General features: G+C 44.0%; 4 protein-coding genes across 4 annotated transcripts; 2 read left to right on the plus strand and 2 right to left on the minus strand.

Annotated features, from left to right (window-relative positions):
• Positions 1-1,506: 1,506 nt before the first annotated feature.
• On the minus strand, positions 1,507-3,556 carry L203_103760 (uncharacterized protein; the record flags this gene model as incomplete). Its single annotated transcript, XM_066213152.1, has 2 exons — positions 1,507-2,700; positions 2,753-3,556. 2 exons carry the CDS (start codon positions 3,554-3,556, stop codon positions 1,507-1,509), a joined length of 1,998 nt encoding a protein of 665 aa, XP_066069249.1.
• Positions 3,557-3,861: 305 nt separating this feature from the next.
• L203_103761 (uncharacterized protein) lies at positions 3,862-6,458 on the minus strand (the record flags this gene model as incomplete). Its single annotated transcript, XM_066213153.1, has 15 exons — positions 3,862-4,010; positions 4,068-4,188; positions 4,239-4,253; positions 4,302-4,569; positions 4,619-4,627; positions 4,685-4,696; positions 4,746-4,781; positions 4,832-4,880; positions 4,936-5,221; positions 5,272-5,354; positions 5,404-5,613; positions 5,675-5,718; positions 5,765-5,925; positions 5,985-6,011; positions 6,066-6,458. The coding sequence occupies 15 exons, from the start codon at positions 6,456-6,458 to the stop codon at positions 3,862-3,864; spliced, it is 1,863 nt and encodes a 620-aa protein (XP_066069250.1).
• A 291-nt stretch (positions 6,459-6,749) lies between these two features.
• Positions 6,750-12,758, plus strand: L203_103762 (uncharacterized protein; the record flags this gene model as incomplete). Its single annotated transcript, XM_066213154.1, has 15 exons — positions 6,750-7,300; positions 7,351-7,490; positions 7,555-7,694; positions 7,759-7,827; positions 7,878-8,117; positions 8,165-8,263; positions 8,321-8,400; positions 8,453-8,506; positions 8,551-8,634; positions 8,701-8,797; positions 8,843-8,965; positions 9,023-9,340; positions 9,393-12,206; positions 12,262-12,559; positions 12,610-12,758. The coding sequence occupies 15 exons, from the start codon at positions 6,750-6,752 to the stop codon at positions 12,756-12,758; spliced, it is 5,256 nt and encodes a 1,751-aa protein (XP_066069251.1).
• Positions 12,759-13,351: 593 nt separating this feature from the next.
• L203_103763 (uncharacterized protein) lies at positions 13,352-14,805 on the plus strand (the record flags this gene model as incomplete). The annotated part of the gene is made up of 3 exons (XM_066213155.1): positions 13,352-13,916; positions 13,970-14,648; positions 14,697-14,805. 3 exons carry the CDS (start codon positions 13,352-13,354, stop codon positions 14,803-14,805), a joined length of 1,353 nt encoding a protein of 450 aa, XP_066069252.1.
• Positions 14,806-14,841: the final 36 nt, after the last annotated feature.

Genomic DNA, 14,841 nt, shown 5'->3' on the forward strand with positions numbered 1-14,841 from the left:
TTGCTTCAACACAGAAAGAGGAACAATGATGCAACTCCAGGTTGTGTTGAGGGAACCGATGAGTTCTGTCTTTGTTTACATATCGGCGTATTGAAGAGGTTGACTGCATAGACAACACCCAAGGATGTTGACTTTATAAGTTCAGGAATGCTTGATTGAGTGTTTGATTCCAACCTATAGTCTTGTCTGATGTCGTCTCTTTGTATCATAGCTGCAGTGTTCTCTTTGAGCATTCTCTGCAAATTTTCGCTCTACCCAAATAGCATAAGGGTATACATGCATGTATAAATGCATCGCACTAAATGAAGTACAACAGTGGCAGCTCTCTCAGACAAACTCCACTCGCCTTGGAGTTGGCTGTCTAGGAGAATTCATGCTTTTGGTTGAGATGGTTCCCACTGGTACTCATTCGTTCTGGTGCTGCTTACTCAAAGTCGTCATCTTCCATTTCTCATTTAAGAGGGGATTGAGGCAAGCTATGGAATGCTTGCTTGTCATTCTCATGCTCAAGGAATGTGGTTTTGCTTGTCAAGAATGCCCCTTTGGAAAAGCCGAAACTTGGTGCTCATAAAAGAATGTTGGGACGGAAAGACTAAAGGTTGGATGGGATCTGAATTTTTGCCTTCAAATATAGTATAAGATTGGTTACTGGGTGAGATGTGAGGAGATATTGAGCGGATATTAGCGTTGAGAGGAAGACTGTGGCTGGTTAGGAGACTGAGCTCATACTAGAAGTGTCAGATGATAAGCGATGGATATGCTGATACTCGGTGCTGATAAAGGTAGAGACAAAAACATCTGTCGGGAATGTTAATGCAATGGTTAGACTGTAGATTGATAGTTGGCTAAGGGACTGATAGATTCAATAGACATATTTATTACAAATACAGGTAAACTGTTTGTAAACACAGAATCACCCAAAACCAAACTACAGTGCATAATTTATCTAATCATTCTCCTTATCATATCATATCTGTATCAGCTTCATTCAAGTGTGATCTAAATCTCTAATCTTATCCGTGGTGTTCATGAAACCTTATTATAATCTAATCATAAAAGCGTTATATCTGGTGCCTCTTTTGTCTGCTATTCTCCGATGGCTTTCATAGGTTTCTTAGGGCTGAATGATGCATTCACCATACACATCAGATAGCAACACTAAGTGTAACAAGGCCAATGATGAAATCGGTTTGTACAAGACGAGCAAAATACATAAACCACTCTTAATTATACCAAGGAAGAGACATATACGTTGATCCCTACGAAGGATGGAGCAAGGTTGAATGTGGACTAGAAAAATGATTGCATACTTGGCTATCATGAGCAGACATATTTCTACGGACACTTTTGGTATATGGACATGTTGACAGGGTTATATATCTATATGAAATCATTTCAAAAAAAAAACCCCAAGAAAATGAAACTCTTTGTCATTATTATTTCTCGAATACCCAACACGCTTACAGCAATTCGTTAAATTATCCATACAAGACATGGTTCACAAAATCAAGCACTTGGACCACCAAGCATTTGCAAAAGCATCTCTGCCGCACCTAGCACCTCTTCGTCTTTTTCATGGGACCCTTTTTGTCTCGCGGGGACAGATCGGACTTTGTGGCGATTGCCTTTAGAGTCCTCAGGTGTGATAACTTGTGAGCTGCCAGAAGAAATTGATTGAGACCGTTTGGAGCCGAGTTTTGGTGTTTTCAGCTGAGAAGGCTGACTAGCATGGTCATTGTTTTCAAAAGTGAGTGAGTGTGAAGATTTGATGGCAGAAGTGCTGATTGAACGCGCAAAACCTTTGTTCCTCGAATGAACCTGGTCACCTAAAGTGGAATGTGTATCACTAGCACGTGGCCGGCGTCGTTTGGTAGGTCTACTCTGAGCGACGGAATCTAGAGTATGTTTGCGAAGGTTGGAGTTGAGATGGGGAAGAGCTGAGGAGATGTTTTGGAGGCTGGAGTTAATAGGACCGAGAACTGATCTAGCCAAGCTAGTAGTGGGTGACTTTGTTAGCAATTTGGCACGCGAGCTTGAAGCAAGGACGTCATGAGAGGTTGCCCTGCCTAAAACCGATCGCGGTCGTGAAATCAATTGTCTGGCTTGCTTCTTCTTCACAGCGTCTTCGTCTATTCCCCCATCGCCCCCCTCACTTTCCTCCCCTTCTATTTCTTCTGGTCCCATACTTGGCGGATCGCTAGGCATCATAGCCAACATCTCCCGAATTCTTTCCTGACCTTCGCCCTTGAGGATTACATCTCCTGGAGTCTGACGGTATTGCTTATCCCTAAAGCCAAATCCGCTTTCGCGCTCCAAAAGCAGAGCGTCCAACGACTTGGCAGGGCTGCGAACAGAGAATGGAGCAATGGGATCTTTGACTGTCCTCCCGGTGTTGAAAACACCGCCACCCTTTGTGCTGTCAAGTATTGAACTTGTCCATGAGATCGCAGTCGCAGCTTTATCCAAAGGAGGATGCTTTGCCAACCACATATCGCGAGTGACATCCCCAAGACTGATGGCACGTATCACAGCAACCTTGTCCTCTGGCGGCGGTTGTAATCCAGATATACAAGATGCTGGAACCGGACGCCATTTACCAGTGACAGGGTCAAAAGTGCCACGGTTAGAACGTGAAGGTGGTGGGTTTTCGTTCTGGCCATCGCGTGTGTAACGTTTTTCCTCTTGTCGACGATTTTGAAACTATCCATACCAATGAGACGGACATATGATGTAAAATATGATCACGACTTACCCAAACTGTAATGTGCTTGGTCTTGACACCCAACCACGCGCCCAATCTCTGCCTCTCATACTTGCTCGGGCTCTTCGAAATGCTCCACAGCACCTCAAGCGATTCAAGCTCTCTCTTTGTAAACCTTCTCCTCACTTTACAACCATGGTTGGCATCCGGTCCATATCCGGCTTTGGATTGCAGATAGTGTAATTGTGATTCAGGTACAGCGTCTGCAACAAGATAGTCCCAAGGATTACATGATGGCGCGCTTTGACGCGACCTTTTCAAGCTTCCGTCAATGGCTTGTCGTCCCATAGGATGCTCTTCGTTGTCTTCCATTGGTACAGAATCTTGACGTATATATGCGGCAGGGTACTCTGAAAGAGGAAAATTCGGTGGTGGTTGTATTCCAGCAAGCTCGCCCATTTCTATCGAGTTTGTGCCTTTGATGGTTTCCATTCTCGTTGTAGAGCTATACGAGCCATGTGGCGTCGGAGAGCTGAATGATGATGGAAACTTACGGCCCACGTTCGCGCGTGGTACGCTTGATGGTGGAATAACAAAACTTGGATTGTGACGCGCACTGTCAGTCATTTTTACCGCGTAAGAATTTGAAGATGGGTCAGATAGGCAAGAGACTTTGGGCGGGTCGGAAAAGGCGACAGAAGGGGTCGAGATAGTGCGACGAATAATGTGGCCAGAGTTGGGTGTGTGCAGAGGAGGCATGGCCTTGTTGGACGCGTTTTGTTGCTTTCCAAACGCGGTGACCCCGATAGTATATGCTTTCGCAGGGCTTGTATCCGCAAGCGCATTCAAGGCCATGTTGAGGTCTACAGGTTTTGTTCAAGATGCAAAATGTAAAATAAAATAAAATGGTGAAGACAGAGAAGAGGAAGCGATGAAAGAAGAAATGAAAAATAAAATGAGAATTTAGTCATGTCTGTAATTTAGACGTGTAGGTCGCCAGGAACCGGACCAGAAAAAATAAAACAAAATAAAAAAGAAACCCTAAAGTCCATTATTACAAACCAAATCTGTATAGTTATGAAACGACCATGCATGAAAAACGTATACAGCAGTTTTGTAAGATCAAGACAATCTGAATAGTAGATATAGGATGCAAGAGGTTATACTTTTCGTTCTTCGTCGTCCATTTTTGACTCTGCAACAAAACTCTCGCCGAGACCAATGACCTCCCAGACAGCTTTTCCATCTCGTCGGTCAAACATGACACGGAACGGTTCTTTGATTGTCAACTCGTTTTGTCGATGAAGTCCTAAGACAGCGCATCAGTATCCTTGTCTGGTGAATTTGAGTTTTGCTACCATCTTACCTTCAATCTGGTCAATACGATCACGCGTCTCGTCAAGTGCATCGTCAAAGCCTTCTTCGGCAATCACTTGCTGAGCCGCTCGAAGAAGAAGAGTAGAGTCTGGTCGGACATCATGATGAAGCTGTCGATTTCTGTTAGTCGCTCATTTGAAAGAGTTATAGCAGCTCTTACATCAATAGATAAAATCTACAGTAGACATCAGCGCGTGATCATGGGATTATGGAAGAGACACACATGATAGTGATCCAAATCCCCCAAGAAATCTGTTCTCGTCATGATCCTTCTTGCCTCTTCGTAAGTAACCTTGGGGAGATGAAGGTCTTCACCGGAGAGCTCTCTGGGAGGGGTCACATTGACAGGGCTTGACGATCGTATGCCTTCGTTGACAATATTTGCATCATCTGAATCCTCTTCTTCCGAAGAGGAGAGCGTGAGGATGGGTGGATAAAGAGGAAGAGGATCGGCCGCTTTGGCAAGGTGGCGCAGGATGAGCCAAGAGCAACTAGATAAAGTCAGCAAAATCGCATTGCATCTTCCGTGGGTAAATTCACCTTGCCCATCTATCAGATTGAGCACAGGAAATCAGTTTAACAGTTGCAAAGTCCGTATGTGCTTACTTTTGTTCGTCCCTGCATCAAGCTTCAGCGCCATAGCATGGAAGATCAAAAAATTGCTTACATTACGTCGTCATCATGCTCAGGAATCAGTCCAATCCTACATTAGGATTAGTGTATTCCGAACGGCGGCTCAAGATGGTAGTTTACTTTGACAACAGCCACTGCTTTTCACCCTCAATCATTTGCTCTGCCTCCTCTATGAGCACCGTCAGTATTGTTCGTCTGAGTCTTCCAATTATACCACAATGTACCCAACATGTCATCAGCCCTGGCGATTCTAGCCAAGTAACTTGTTCTTCCGCCTACAAGTTCATACACTCTTCTCAATACTTGATCGCTCTCAACCTCAACAGTTCCTGGATCGACATCAGGTCCCAATCGATTAACCAGACTGTGTCGCCGAAGATGTCTGAGGGCCCGAAGAGATTCGGAAGCAGAAAGATCGTAAACAGAGAGGATTCGCATTCGAGAGGCATTCTTTTTCATCATGTCGAGACACCAGTAATCATCACTAGAGAAAATCATGGTGAGGATCCCCTATACTCAGCTCAGTATGGATATAGGGTATATGGAGAGATATGGCTGACGCCTTCAGCCCACGCTTCAGCGCGTTGCTGAAGTTGATGAAGGATGCTTTGTCCCTCAGGCGTATTGGGAAACAAATGAATATCTGACGATTATGAGTAAGTTCTCTCAAACTCGGAAACGACAACAGCTACTATTGAAAGCCATGACCAGCGGTCTCCCATTCTTTTGCGTATACCTCAGGGCAACCTTTTCTAGCTTGGCCATTGCTCTCTCAATGTCCAGGGCAGGCCCACCATTACGAGGGTCAGCGCGAGAAAACAGTGAACCTTGCCAATCTTCAAAATAGTCAAAATCCAACGCTTTGCCTAAACGCAGTCGGAAGACTTCGAGGTCGGGATGGGCTAAAAGACGTATTTTTTAGCAAAAGTGGATTCAGGATAGGAACGGGGCGTAGTGGCACACCTTCACAGAAAGAAATGCCTTCGGCATTGATCTTGCGCATGGCACTACGCATCTAATCAGATCTCAGTCACAGTTAGATAAAAAGCGTACTCGAGAATCATAGTCCCTTTACCGGTACCCTTGGAGCCAATTACAAGATAATAACCTCCTTTTTCTTCACCACGGACTATACGATCAATAAGTGGTTGTTCTCTTCGTTGGATGTGTTGGGCATTGAGCCCGTTCAATTTGGAAAGCTCCAGAGCAGGGTCCTAGGAGGAAATTGATACTCAACACCTCGCCAAACGCGTCAAGGACAACATATACTCACATAGCCAGGCTCAAATGCTCTCATGATCTAGATGTCAAAGATGAGCAATAATCGTTCCACAAACCACAAGGCAGTACCAACTCTGTGCAGCACATGGGACTTATACCACTCTAAATACGCCATACCTCCTGCAAAAACCATGCCTAATCCGACAACTGTTGTCAAAGCAGCCTGGAATGATGGACTTGACAGCCAGTCCGTCCAAAAGTTCTTGTTCTTCTTTTCACTCCCACATTCTCTAGAAAAGCCTTGATGGGTTGTATCGGATTTCGGTATGGAAAGATCATTTGATGGTCCAACTGGAGGTTGCGGCATAGGAGGATTAGGCCAAGAAGGTACATTAAGTAAGCGATGGGTGGTGATGAATGGACGGAGATGAGTGATAAGGGTCAATCGAGGCGATAATTTTGACGGTCGTCCGTGATTGATCAGAGGAGTATATCTTGCAGCCTTGAGACGTATAATTCCTCTCATAGCGAGTATCTTCTATGATCTATCTATCTCTTTTTACTGAATACGTCAAAAACAAGAAAATGGATTTGATTGATCTCTTCTTATGGTGATGGAAAAGGCGGATGTCGCCGCTTTTGGTACGCGCCTGATTGTGCCTGAAGTTGATTTCTGCGTTGGATGACCCTGAGCATTTGGTGGGTGTCAACAAAAAAAAAACATTTCATTTCACGTTTAATCTTTTCATTCCATTTGTACTTCTGCCTTTCTTTCTTTTCATATCATATCCAATTAATGTTTCTCTCCTATTAACGTATGTCTCTATCCCTCCGTAAGCCAAACCTGTCCCGCCAACCATCTGCTCCGTCACTTGCTGTAGGTCTTCCACCTGCTCTACCAGAGAGCAACATCATGGCTCCAACATCCATTTCTCCCAACAAAATGCCAAAAACCAGATCAAGAAATAGAATACACAGAGGCGACGTCGAATCTACAGAGAGCAGTGATGCCGAAGATGTGTCCAAGGTTGCAGAGGTGTCAAAGAGAAAAGTGATTAACTCGGATACTGCATTGTCGTCAGGTAATAGGGGAAAGAAAAAGGAAACTCTTGCCGAGAGAATGGCTGCTGCCACCGCCGGAAACACAAAGGCAAGGGTCAAGAATGTGTCCGATGTCAACGGTGGCCTTAAGTCATCTGGCAGCACTATCGCAGAAACAAGCACTGCTGTTAGCAGCTCATTGTTCTTGCAAACCCCATCGCCCGCGCAAAGTAGAGCTTCAAATGTTTCAAATACAACAACTGCGCCGAAATCAATGAGTCGCGCATCTGTTGTGAATACTTCTGATAAAGTAGTGGTTTGTGTCAGGTGCGTCCGAATAGAATAACCATAGAAGGTAAAAACTGATATGTGGCCAGGGTGAAGCCTACCAAGAGTCCTTTTGCCTCAGTGGCATACGAGACTACGTCGACCTCTCTCTCGCTGTCAAATAATCATCCAAAGGTCAGGCAGCGTGGTGGAAAAGGCGGAAGAGAGGATACATACACATATACCTTCGGTACGCATAGACAGTCCAGATGATGAAAAGAAGAAGAGCTTGTCACTGATGAGTGGCATGAAAGATAAACTCCTTCAATACCCATCTAACACACCTGAACTTTACTCTGAAAAAGTTGCCCCTATGGTTGAAAAGGCAATGATTGGTTTCAATAGCACAGTTTTTGCGTACGGACAGACTGGAAGTGGTAAATCATTTACAATGGTAAGTATAAGTTACCAAACACTTGCTCATCAAGAGTGTGATTACTCACTTTCTTCATTCATAGACTGGTATCCCTAGTGAGCTGGGTATTATTCCTTGTGCAGTCGATGGAGTATTTGATGCCATAAACGAGGTATGTCAATCTCTTCTGTACTAAATATCATCTAATATATCACTTTACAGGACCCGGACAGAGCGTTCCTCTTGCGGGTATCGTACATCGAAATATATAACGAAACTCTCCGGGACCTCCTAAATTTCAAAAGAGGCCCTCTCAAAGATGACGAGAGACCTGTTATTCATACATCCAAGGGCAAAATCTATGTTGATCCATTAATTGAGGAGATAGTATCAACACCGGAAGATGTAATGGGATTGTTGGAAAGGGGAAATGCTCAAAGGAGAATTGGCGCCACCGACTGGGTAAATTGACAAAACTGTGATATGAGATAAAAGTTGACAGAGATTAGAACGAGCAATCATCCCGATCACACTGTGTCTTCACAATTATTATTGAGTCTAAGCCAAGAGATAGCGGCAGTGACGAAGACATTCGGTTGTCGAGACTGGTGAGAAGGAACTCATAGTCGTAACATTGACGCAGAATTGACATTCAAGTCTTGTAGAACCTTATCGATTTAGCTGGTTCTGAGAAGGCGGTCTCTGACTCCGAAAGACGAGGTGAAGGAAAGCATATCAACCAAAGGTATACAAAATCTGTTATGAACCATAAAGTGGAGCCTAACACAAGAAAATAGTTTGCTTGCTTTGCGGGAAGTCATCAACAAACTTACTGAAAAAAATAAAGCCTCGTAAGTTCTGTCAAATTTGGAAAGAGTTCAACTTACCCCTACAGACATATACCTTATCGTAACTCGAAATTGACTCATCTTTTGGAGAATGCCCTTGGTGGCGATTCCAATATTTGCGTGATCTGCACGTGAGCCATTTCTTGTGGCATGTGCTAGACATGCTTGTTGGGCTGATAGAGGTCGTTTATGTGTAGGTTGTCAGTAGAAGAGGAGCATTGCGGGGAAACACTTGAAACCCTAAAGTTTGCCGGACGATGCTCGCAAGTCAAGACTCATGCTAAAAAGAACATTGTAAGACTTTATAAAACTACTAGAATCGGAAACTGATAAGCGTAGCTTCCATCTTCCGAACGTGCCCTAATCAGAGCCAAAGATCAAGAAATTGAGGAACTAAAAGCTAGACTGCAAAACCTTCAATTATCAACGAAAGCCGACTCGGACAATGATCAAATTGTTGATGTAAGCTATGAAGTTGACTGTGTTAAGGATGATGGGGTTGACTTCCGTTTCTCGCAGCTTGCTGAATCAGTCGCTGCAATGGAAGCTCGAAAAACCAAGCTTATCACTCAACTGGCTAAACTAAACTCTGAAATCCTCACTTCTGAGCTACCTCGACATCATTCCGGCTCTCTTCTGCCAATATCTCCTCCCAAGCCAAAGCGTCGTAGAATTAGCGATTACTCAGCTTTAGTGTCTAATGGAGACCGAATAGGACTTGGGATGGGTACACCAAAGAAAACGGATAGGAGAGCTGTGAGCGGTTTGATCAGAGTGCAGGAAGATAACGAAATACTTGGCATCACAGCAACGCTGGACGCTGTAGGTGAGCTACCTGTAAGTCTTAATAACAATTATGGCACCAAGAAGTACTTATATTGGATGACAGAATTTTGCTCACGATATTGCTCTCGCTTCTCTGAAGAAAAACCTCGCGCATAAGGAAGAAGAACTGGTTCTTGCTAACCGGAATCTTGCTACTGCCTTGGCCCGTGCATCTCGGCTTTCTGAGCGCGACGAACGTATTGCTATTCTTACTTTGGAGCTTTCAACAGCCCTCAAGAACCTGTCGGACCTACGAGATACCCTGCAGTCCACAGAGTCTCACCTCAAAAAACAGAACACACAATTGGAAGCTACTCGAGTTGATCTTGAAGCTACCGTTGAGAATAAAACTTGCAAAATCGACGAACTAGAAACAAGGATTCTTGAACTCAAAAGAAGCCGTGAGGATATGGCAATTGAGGATGAGAGTAGACTACAAGATATGAGAAAGCAATTAGAACAGGTTTTTGTGGGCAAAAAGGAGGCGGAGAAACAGTTAGAACAGTTTGAGAAAGAAGTTGAGGCATGGAAAAAAGCTGAAATTGAGCAGAAAGCTGCTCAAAATGAAGTTGAAGAACTCAAGAATAAGCTTCAAATCCTTGAACAACAGCACTCTGATACGAAAAAAGTTGCTGATAAGGCTTTATCGGAATCAGCCGAATACAAAGCGTCAATATCGTCTCTCACTACTCAAATAAATGACCTCCTTCTTGCTCAATCATCTCGCGATGCTGCTTTGAAAGAATTACAAGCCGCAAACGTTGAGGCAAAACGAAAGCGTGATCAAGCTGTGCAGGAGCTTGATAGTTTTCAGAAGGAAGCCATGGCAAACGAGACCAAAGTGTTGGCAGAATTGAGAGAAGAAATTGGCAAGTCGAGAAAAAAAAGAGAGGATGATAAAACTGCTTGGGTCAAGCAAAGAAGCGAGATGCAGGCAAAACTTGAGGAGTTCAGAGAGAATGATTGCAAAATCAAAGCCCAGTTAGCAGATGCTCTTCAAGCTCTGAAAGATGTTGCTCAGAACAATAAAGATATGGGAGACAAGTTGTCGCAAGAGGCCGATATAAGGCATACAGTTGAAAAAGCTCATGATGAGGCACTCAAGAGAGCTAAGGAGACCGCAGGTGCAACGGCAGCTCAGTTGGAACGAGAAATGGCGTCTCATCAAGAATCAGAACATCAACTAGCTGCTCTTCGAATCCAGCTCTCCACCCAGCGTATTTCTTTCGAAAACACAAAATTAGAACTTGAAGTAGAAAAGGAGTCAGCCAAAAAACTTTCTATGAAGCTTCAGTCTGTTCAAGCAGACCTCAAAATTCAGGAAACAAGAATTAAAGAGGTCATCAACGAACGCAAGGAAATTGAGCTCCGCTTGAGTGAAATGCAATCTGCTTTGGAAGAAAGTGAGAAGGCTCAACAACTCACGGTGAATACTGAGACTACTAGGCGAAAGGGACTGGAAGATAAGCTCAGAGAATTAGAGGACGTGAGACAAGCTGAGATGTCAACAGAGAAAGATTTACAGAGTAGATTATGCTCGGAAAGCAAGGAGAAGAACCAATTATGGCAGAAGGTAAAGGCATTAGAGGACTTACAGTCTGCGAAAGCAGTTGAAGAGAGTGATTTGTTGAAAAAGTACCAATCTGAAGCGTCCTTACGTCGAGAAGCCGAGGATAAATTGCTAGAATTTGATGACCTCCGCGAAAATGAGGCAAAGCTTCTTGGCAGAATAAAAAATGAGGTTGCGTTAATTCAAGAGACTGAGGACAAAATCACAGATCTTGTTAAGCGAAACAATCGCCATACTATGATGGAAGAGGACCTCAAGAGACAATTGGAAGCTGAGGGTATTGCTAGAGAAGTGGCAGAGAAAAAAGCTGAGGAGCTTAACAGCCGATTAAGCATGCTCTCGACTGCCAAAGGAGATCTTCAACGCCACCTTGATGACGAAATCTCTAATAAAAAATGCGCCCTGATGAAGGCAGAAGAACTTGAGAAATGTTTAAAAAGTGAAGTTGGTGCCTTGATAGAGAAGCTGGCGGCACAGACTGCTGCTAGAGAGAATGCCGAAAAGAAGCTAGCAAACGCAAACGAGCAGTTGAATACTCAAACTTCTTTGAACAAAGAACAGCGTGAATTTCTAGACCAAGAACTTACTGCACGCCAAGAAGTCGACAGAAGACTGTCCGAGGTAACTGAAAAATACAATCGCTCAAGTTCTGCAGAATCACACCTTCAAGCCAGTCTAATCGAGGAGTCAGTAAAGAGCCAAGAAGCTGAAAGTAAGATTACACAGCTCATTCTCTCCTTGGAAGAGGAAAAGGCTAGGTGTGAGAGTTTGGAGGCGAAGCAAACAACCAATGGATCTGCTACCGAAGAACTGGTTGCTCTTACCGCCGAACATACAGCATTGAAGGATCAAATCACTCACCAAAAGTCAGCCGCTGATGCCAATGCTGCTGCGATGGCAAAAACTCTTCAGGATAAGCACAATAAGGAAATAATAGTCTTGAAGGACGAAATAGCTTCACTGCGTGAATTATTGGCCAGAGCCTCATCAGAAACTCAAAAGGCTATGGCTGAAGCTATCACATATCGAGAAAAAACTACTAAGCTTACCCAAAACGTTTTTGAGCTTGAGACCTGCCAGAGAGAACAATTATCAACTACAATCTATGTTTCGACTCGACGTCGCACCCTATCGACACCTGTTCCTTGGAAAAATGCAGTAATTGATGCGTCTTTGGATGAGAAAGATATCTCGCCCAGTAGGCTGAATATGAAGGAACCAGATGAGGTCGAGAAGTTGGAGAAAATTGTGGAAATGCAAAAAGGAATTATCGAGCAGCAGAAAATGAGAATTGAAACGTCATCAAAAGTGAGTTGACCATTAAGGTAGAAATTAAGATGACTAACCAGAATCTAATCCATAGGATATGGAGAAGCAGCGAGAGGTGATGAACTTGCTTGCCAGCCACTCCGAAAGCAATACATATATTCCCTCGCCTCGCCGAGTATCTCATACAAGAGCCCATTCCATCTCTCATTCACCAAGAGATTCGCCAGCTATTACGCAACCAGTGAAAGGCTTGCCAGCCACTTTTGCAGCGCGCAACCTTGCACTTCCCACCACGCCTACGCCTCTTCCTATGCACCCTAGCCAATTTAGCAATGCTTCCGCAAGGAAAGGTAGAAGACGTACTATCGAGCATGATATTGATCTTTTAACTGGTATGTTACTCAGCGATCTTGATAATCACAGGGGCTGATGTATCTCAAAGAATCCAGCAAGGTTAACAGAGCAAAGGCTATGTTTGAATCGCCAGAAAAAAGTACCAAAGTAACACCACTTGCACCATCAACACCTACAAGAGAACCACTACGGATTAATCAAGCTGCGTGGTCTATTCCCAGACAACGTCTGTCTTGATTGTGCACCTTAATCCTTCACTGAGTTCTGTTCTTGATTCCAGCATCCACGACATGGCTTTGCACATTTATTTCCTCACTTATTTAACGGTTCTCATGGGCGATAGAGGAGCTGTGTGGCTGATTTTTAGATTGCATGTACATAGAGTAATGGTGACGACATACGATAATGGCTTTGGTATAAACGTTGTTTATAGTATATTGCATGTATCAATTATCAGTGAATTAGTTAAGAGTAATTTTGATTAATAACTGATAACGTGTAAGTGCATAGCACTTCACGCTGCCACATGAGAAAACCCGGATAAGTCCATCAACGTAGAATACATAATTGTAGATAGAATAGTTTCTCTTTTATACTTCATTTCATATGCACCACCAGTGCTAGTTTTGCGGTATTCGACCTTAAGCCTTTCTACGAGAACCTTAAGTAATAAAACTCTTAATTACAGTGAGGCACTTAAGCCTACATAACGATCATCTTGTGTGGAGGCGAGTGTTAAGATTCCTCAGGCACAGCTTACTAATCTATTCATCTTCAGCTTTTTGTATTGTTGCTTTCAATAATTTTTCTTATAGAATCTTACAATTATAATGTCTCCACGAACAAGATCCAAAGCTGCAAAAACGTCGAAAGATATGGCCCCTTCAAATGGAGCAACAAATAGGGCAGTCGTCGCTGCTCTCAAGCGATCAAAGGTTGGCGAGCCGGCGATTCGCCTGGCAAAGAGAGATCAGCTCGATTCAAAAACAAAGAAGACAACGATAGAGCCAATATCTGCCGGAACAACAAGTGCTAGTCTGAAAGAGACCATTATACCAACTTCCATACCATCACTCCCTCCCATCCTCAGCTTTGATTTGTCTGCGGCATACGCACATCTTTCTGCGCTAGACCCACGCTTTTCCATGTTATTCAAACATCTTCCCTGTCGACCATTTGTAAACTTGGAGTCTATCGACCCCTTCAGAACACTTGTAACTTCAATCATTGGGCAGCAAGTATCATGGATGGCGGCGCGAGCAATTAATTCAAGATTTAGAGCCTTGTTTGGATTTGCAGATGAAAAGGATGGATTCCCTTCGCCAGACATGATTTTAAAGCATGACGTTGCTAGCTTGAGGACTGTGGGACTCAGTGGCAGGAAAGCTGAGTATGGTAAGGTCTTTTTGCTCCCCGATCCGCATTGCCTTTTGTACTTATTGTTGCAGTTTTGTCTTTGGCAGAGCACTTCACCACTGGACTGCTGTCTGCAGATTTGTTCACAAATGGCACAGACGAAGAAATCGCCAAGTCCCTGATTGCTGTACGAGGTATAGGCCAATGGACAGTGGATATGTTTATGATTTTTTCACTCAGGCGACCCGATATACTCGCCGTAGGTGACCTTGGAGTACAAAAAGGACTCTTGAAATGGGCGCTGGCGGCACATGGTGCTTTGGAAAAGAAATCTAGCAGTTCATCTCCTCGCAAGAACAAATCCAAGGGGAAGAAGGAGGTGATGGTGGAAAAGGTAGATGAAGCAGGAGAAGGAGAGGTCGATACGTCGGTCAAGAAATCTACACCACTCCGACCCTCACTTTCAAGCTCTCAATATCCTACACCAGCAAGTCTTGAAAAGCCTGTTGAACAATCCTACACTGCTGTTTTACATACTCCAGCAACTCCCTCCCGGCTCATTCTTTCGACACCGTCTACATCGGCCGTTCCCTCAAATACCCCCGATGAAGTGGCCGAAGTACCACCCAAGACGCTACCCACGCTCACACCCGCAGCCATCTTGGACGCCCCTCTCGAACATCTTGACTGGGAGCCCCATCGAGCGGTGCCGCTTACAGATGGGTTAACTGTGGAAGTACTGAAAGCCAGGTTGAATGGGAAAAAAGTCAAGTAAGTCATTAAACCCATTACCCATAAACTTTGTTGACTGGTCTGTAGAGGCGGAGCATACCTTACTCCTCAAGAAATGCAAGTTTTGACAGAGCCTTGGCGACCTTTTAGATCTCTGGGAGTATTTTATATGTGGCCAATTGCTGGAGAATCATGAAGAAGAAAAGAAGAAGAAAAGAAGAAGAAAAGAAGA

Source organism: Cryptococcus depauperatus, chromosome 4 (genome assembly GCF_001720195.1).
Source record: "Cryptococcus depauperatus CBS 7841 chromosome 4, complete sequence".
NCBI lineage: Eukaryota > Fungi > Basidiomycota > Tremellomycetes > Tremellales > Cryptococcaceae > Cryptococcus > Cryptococcus depauperatus.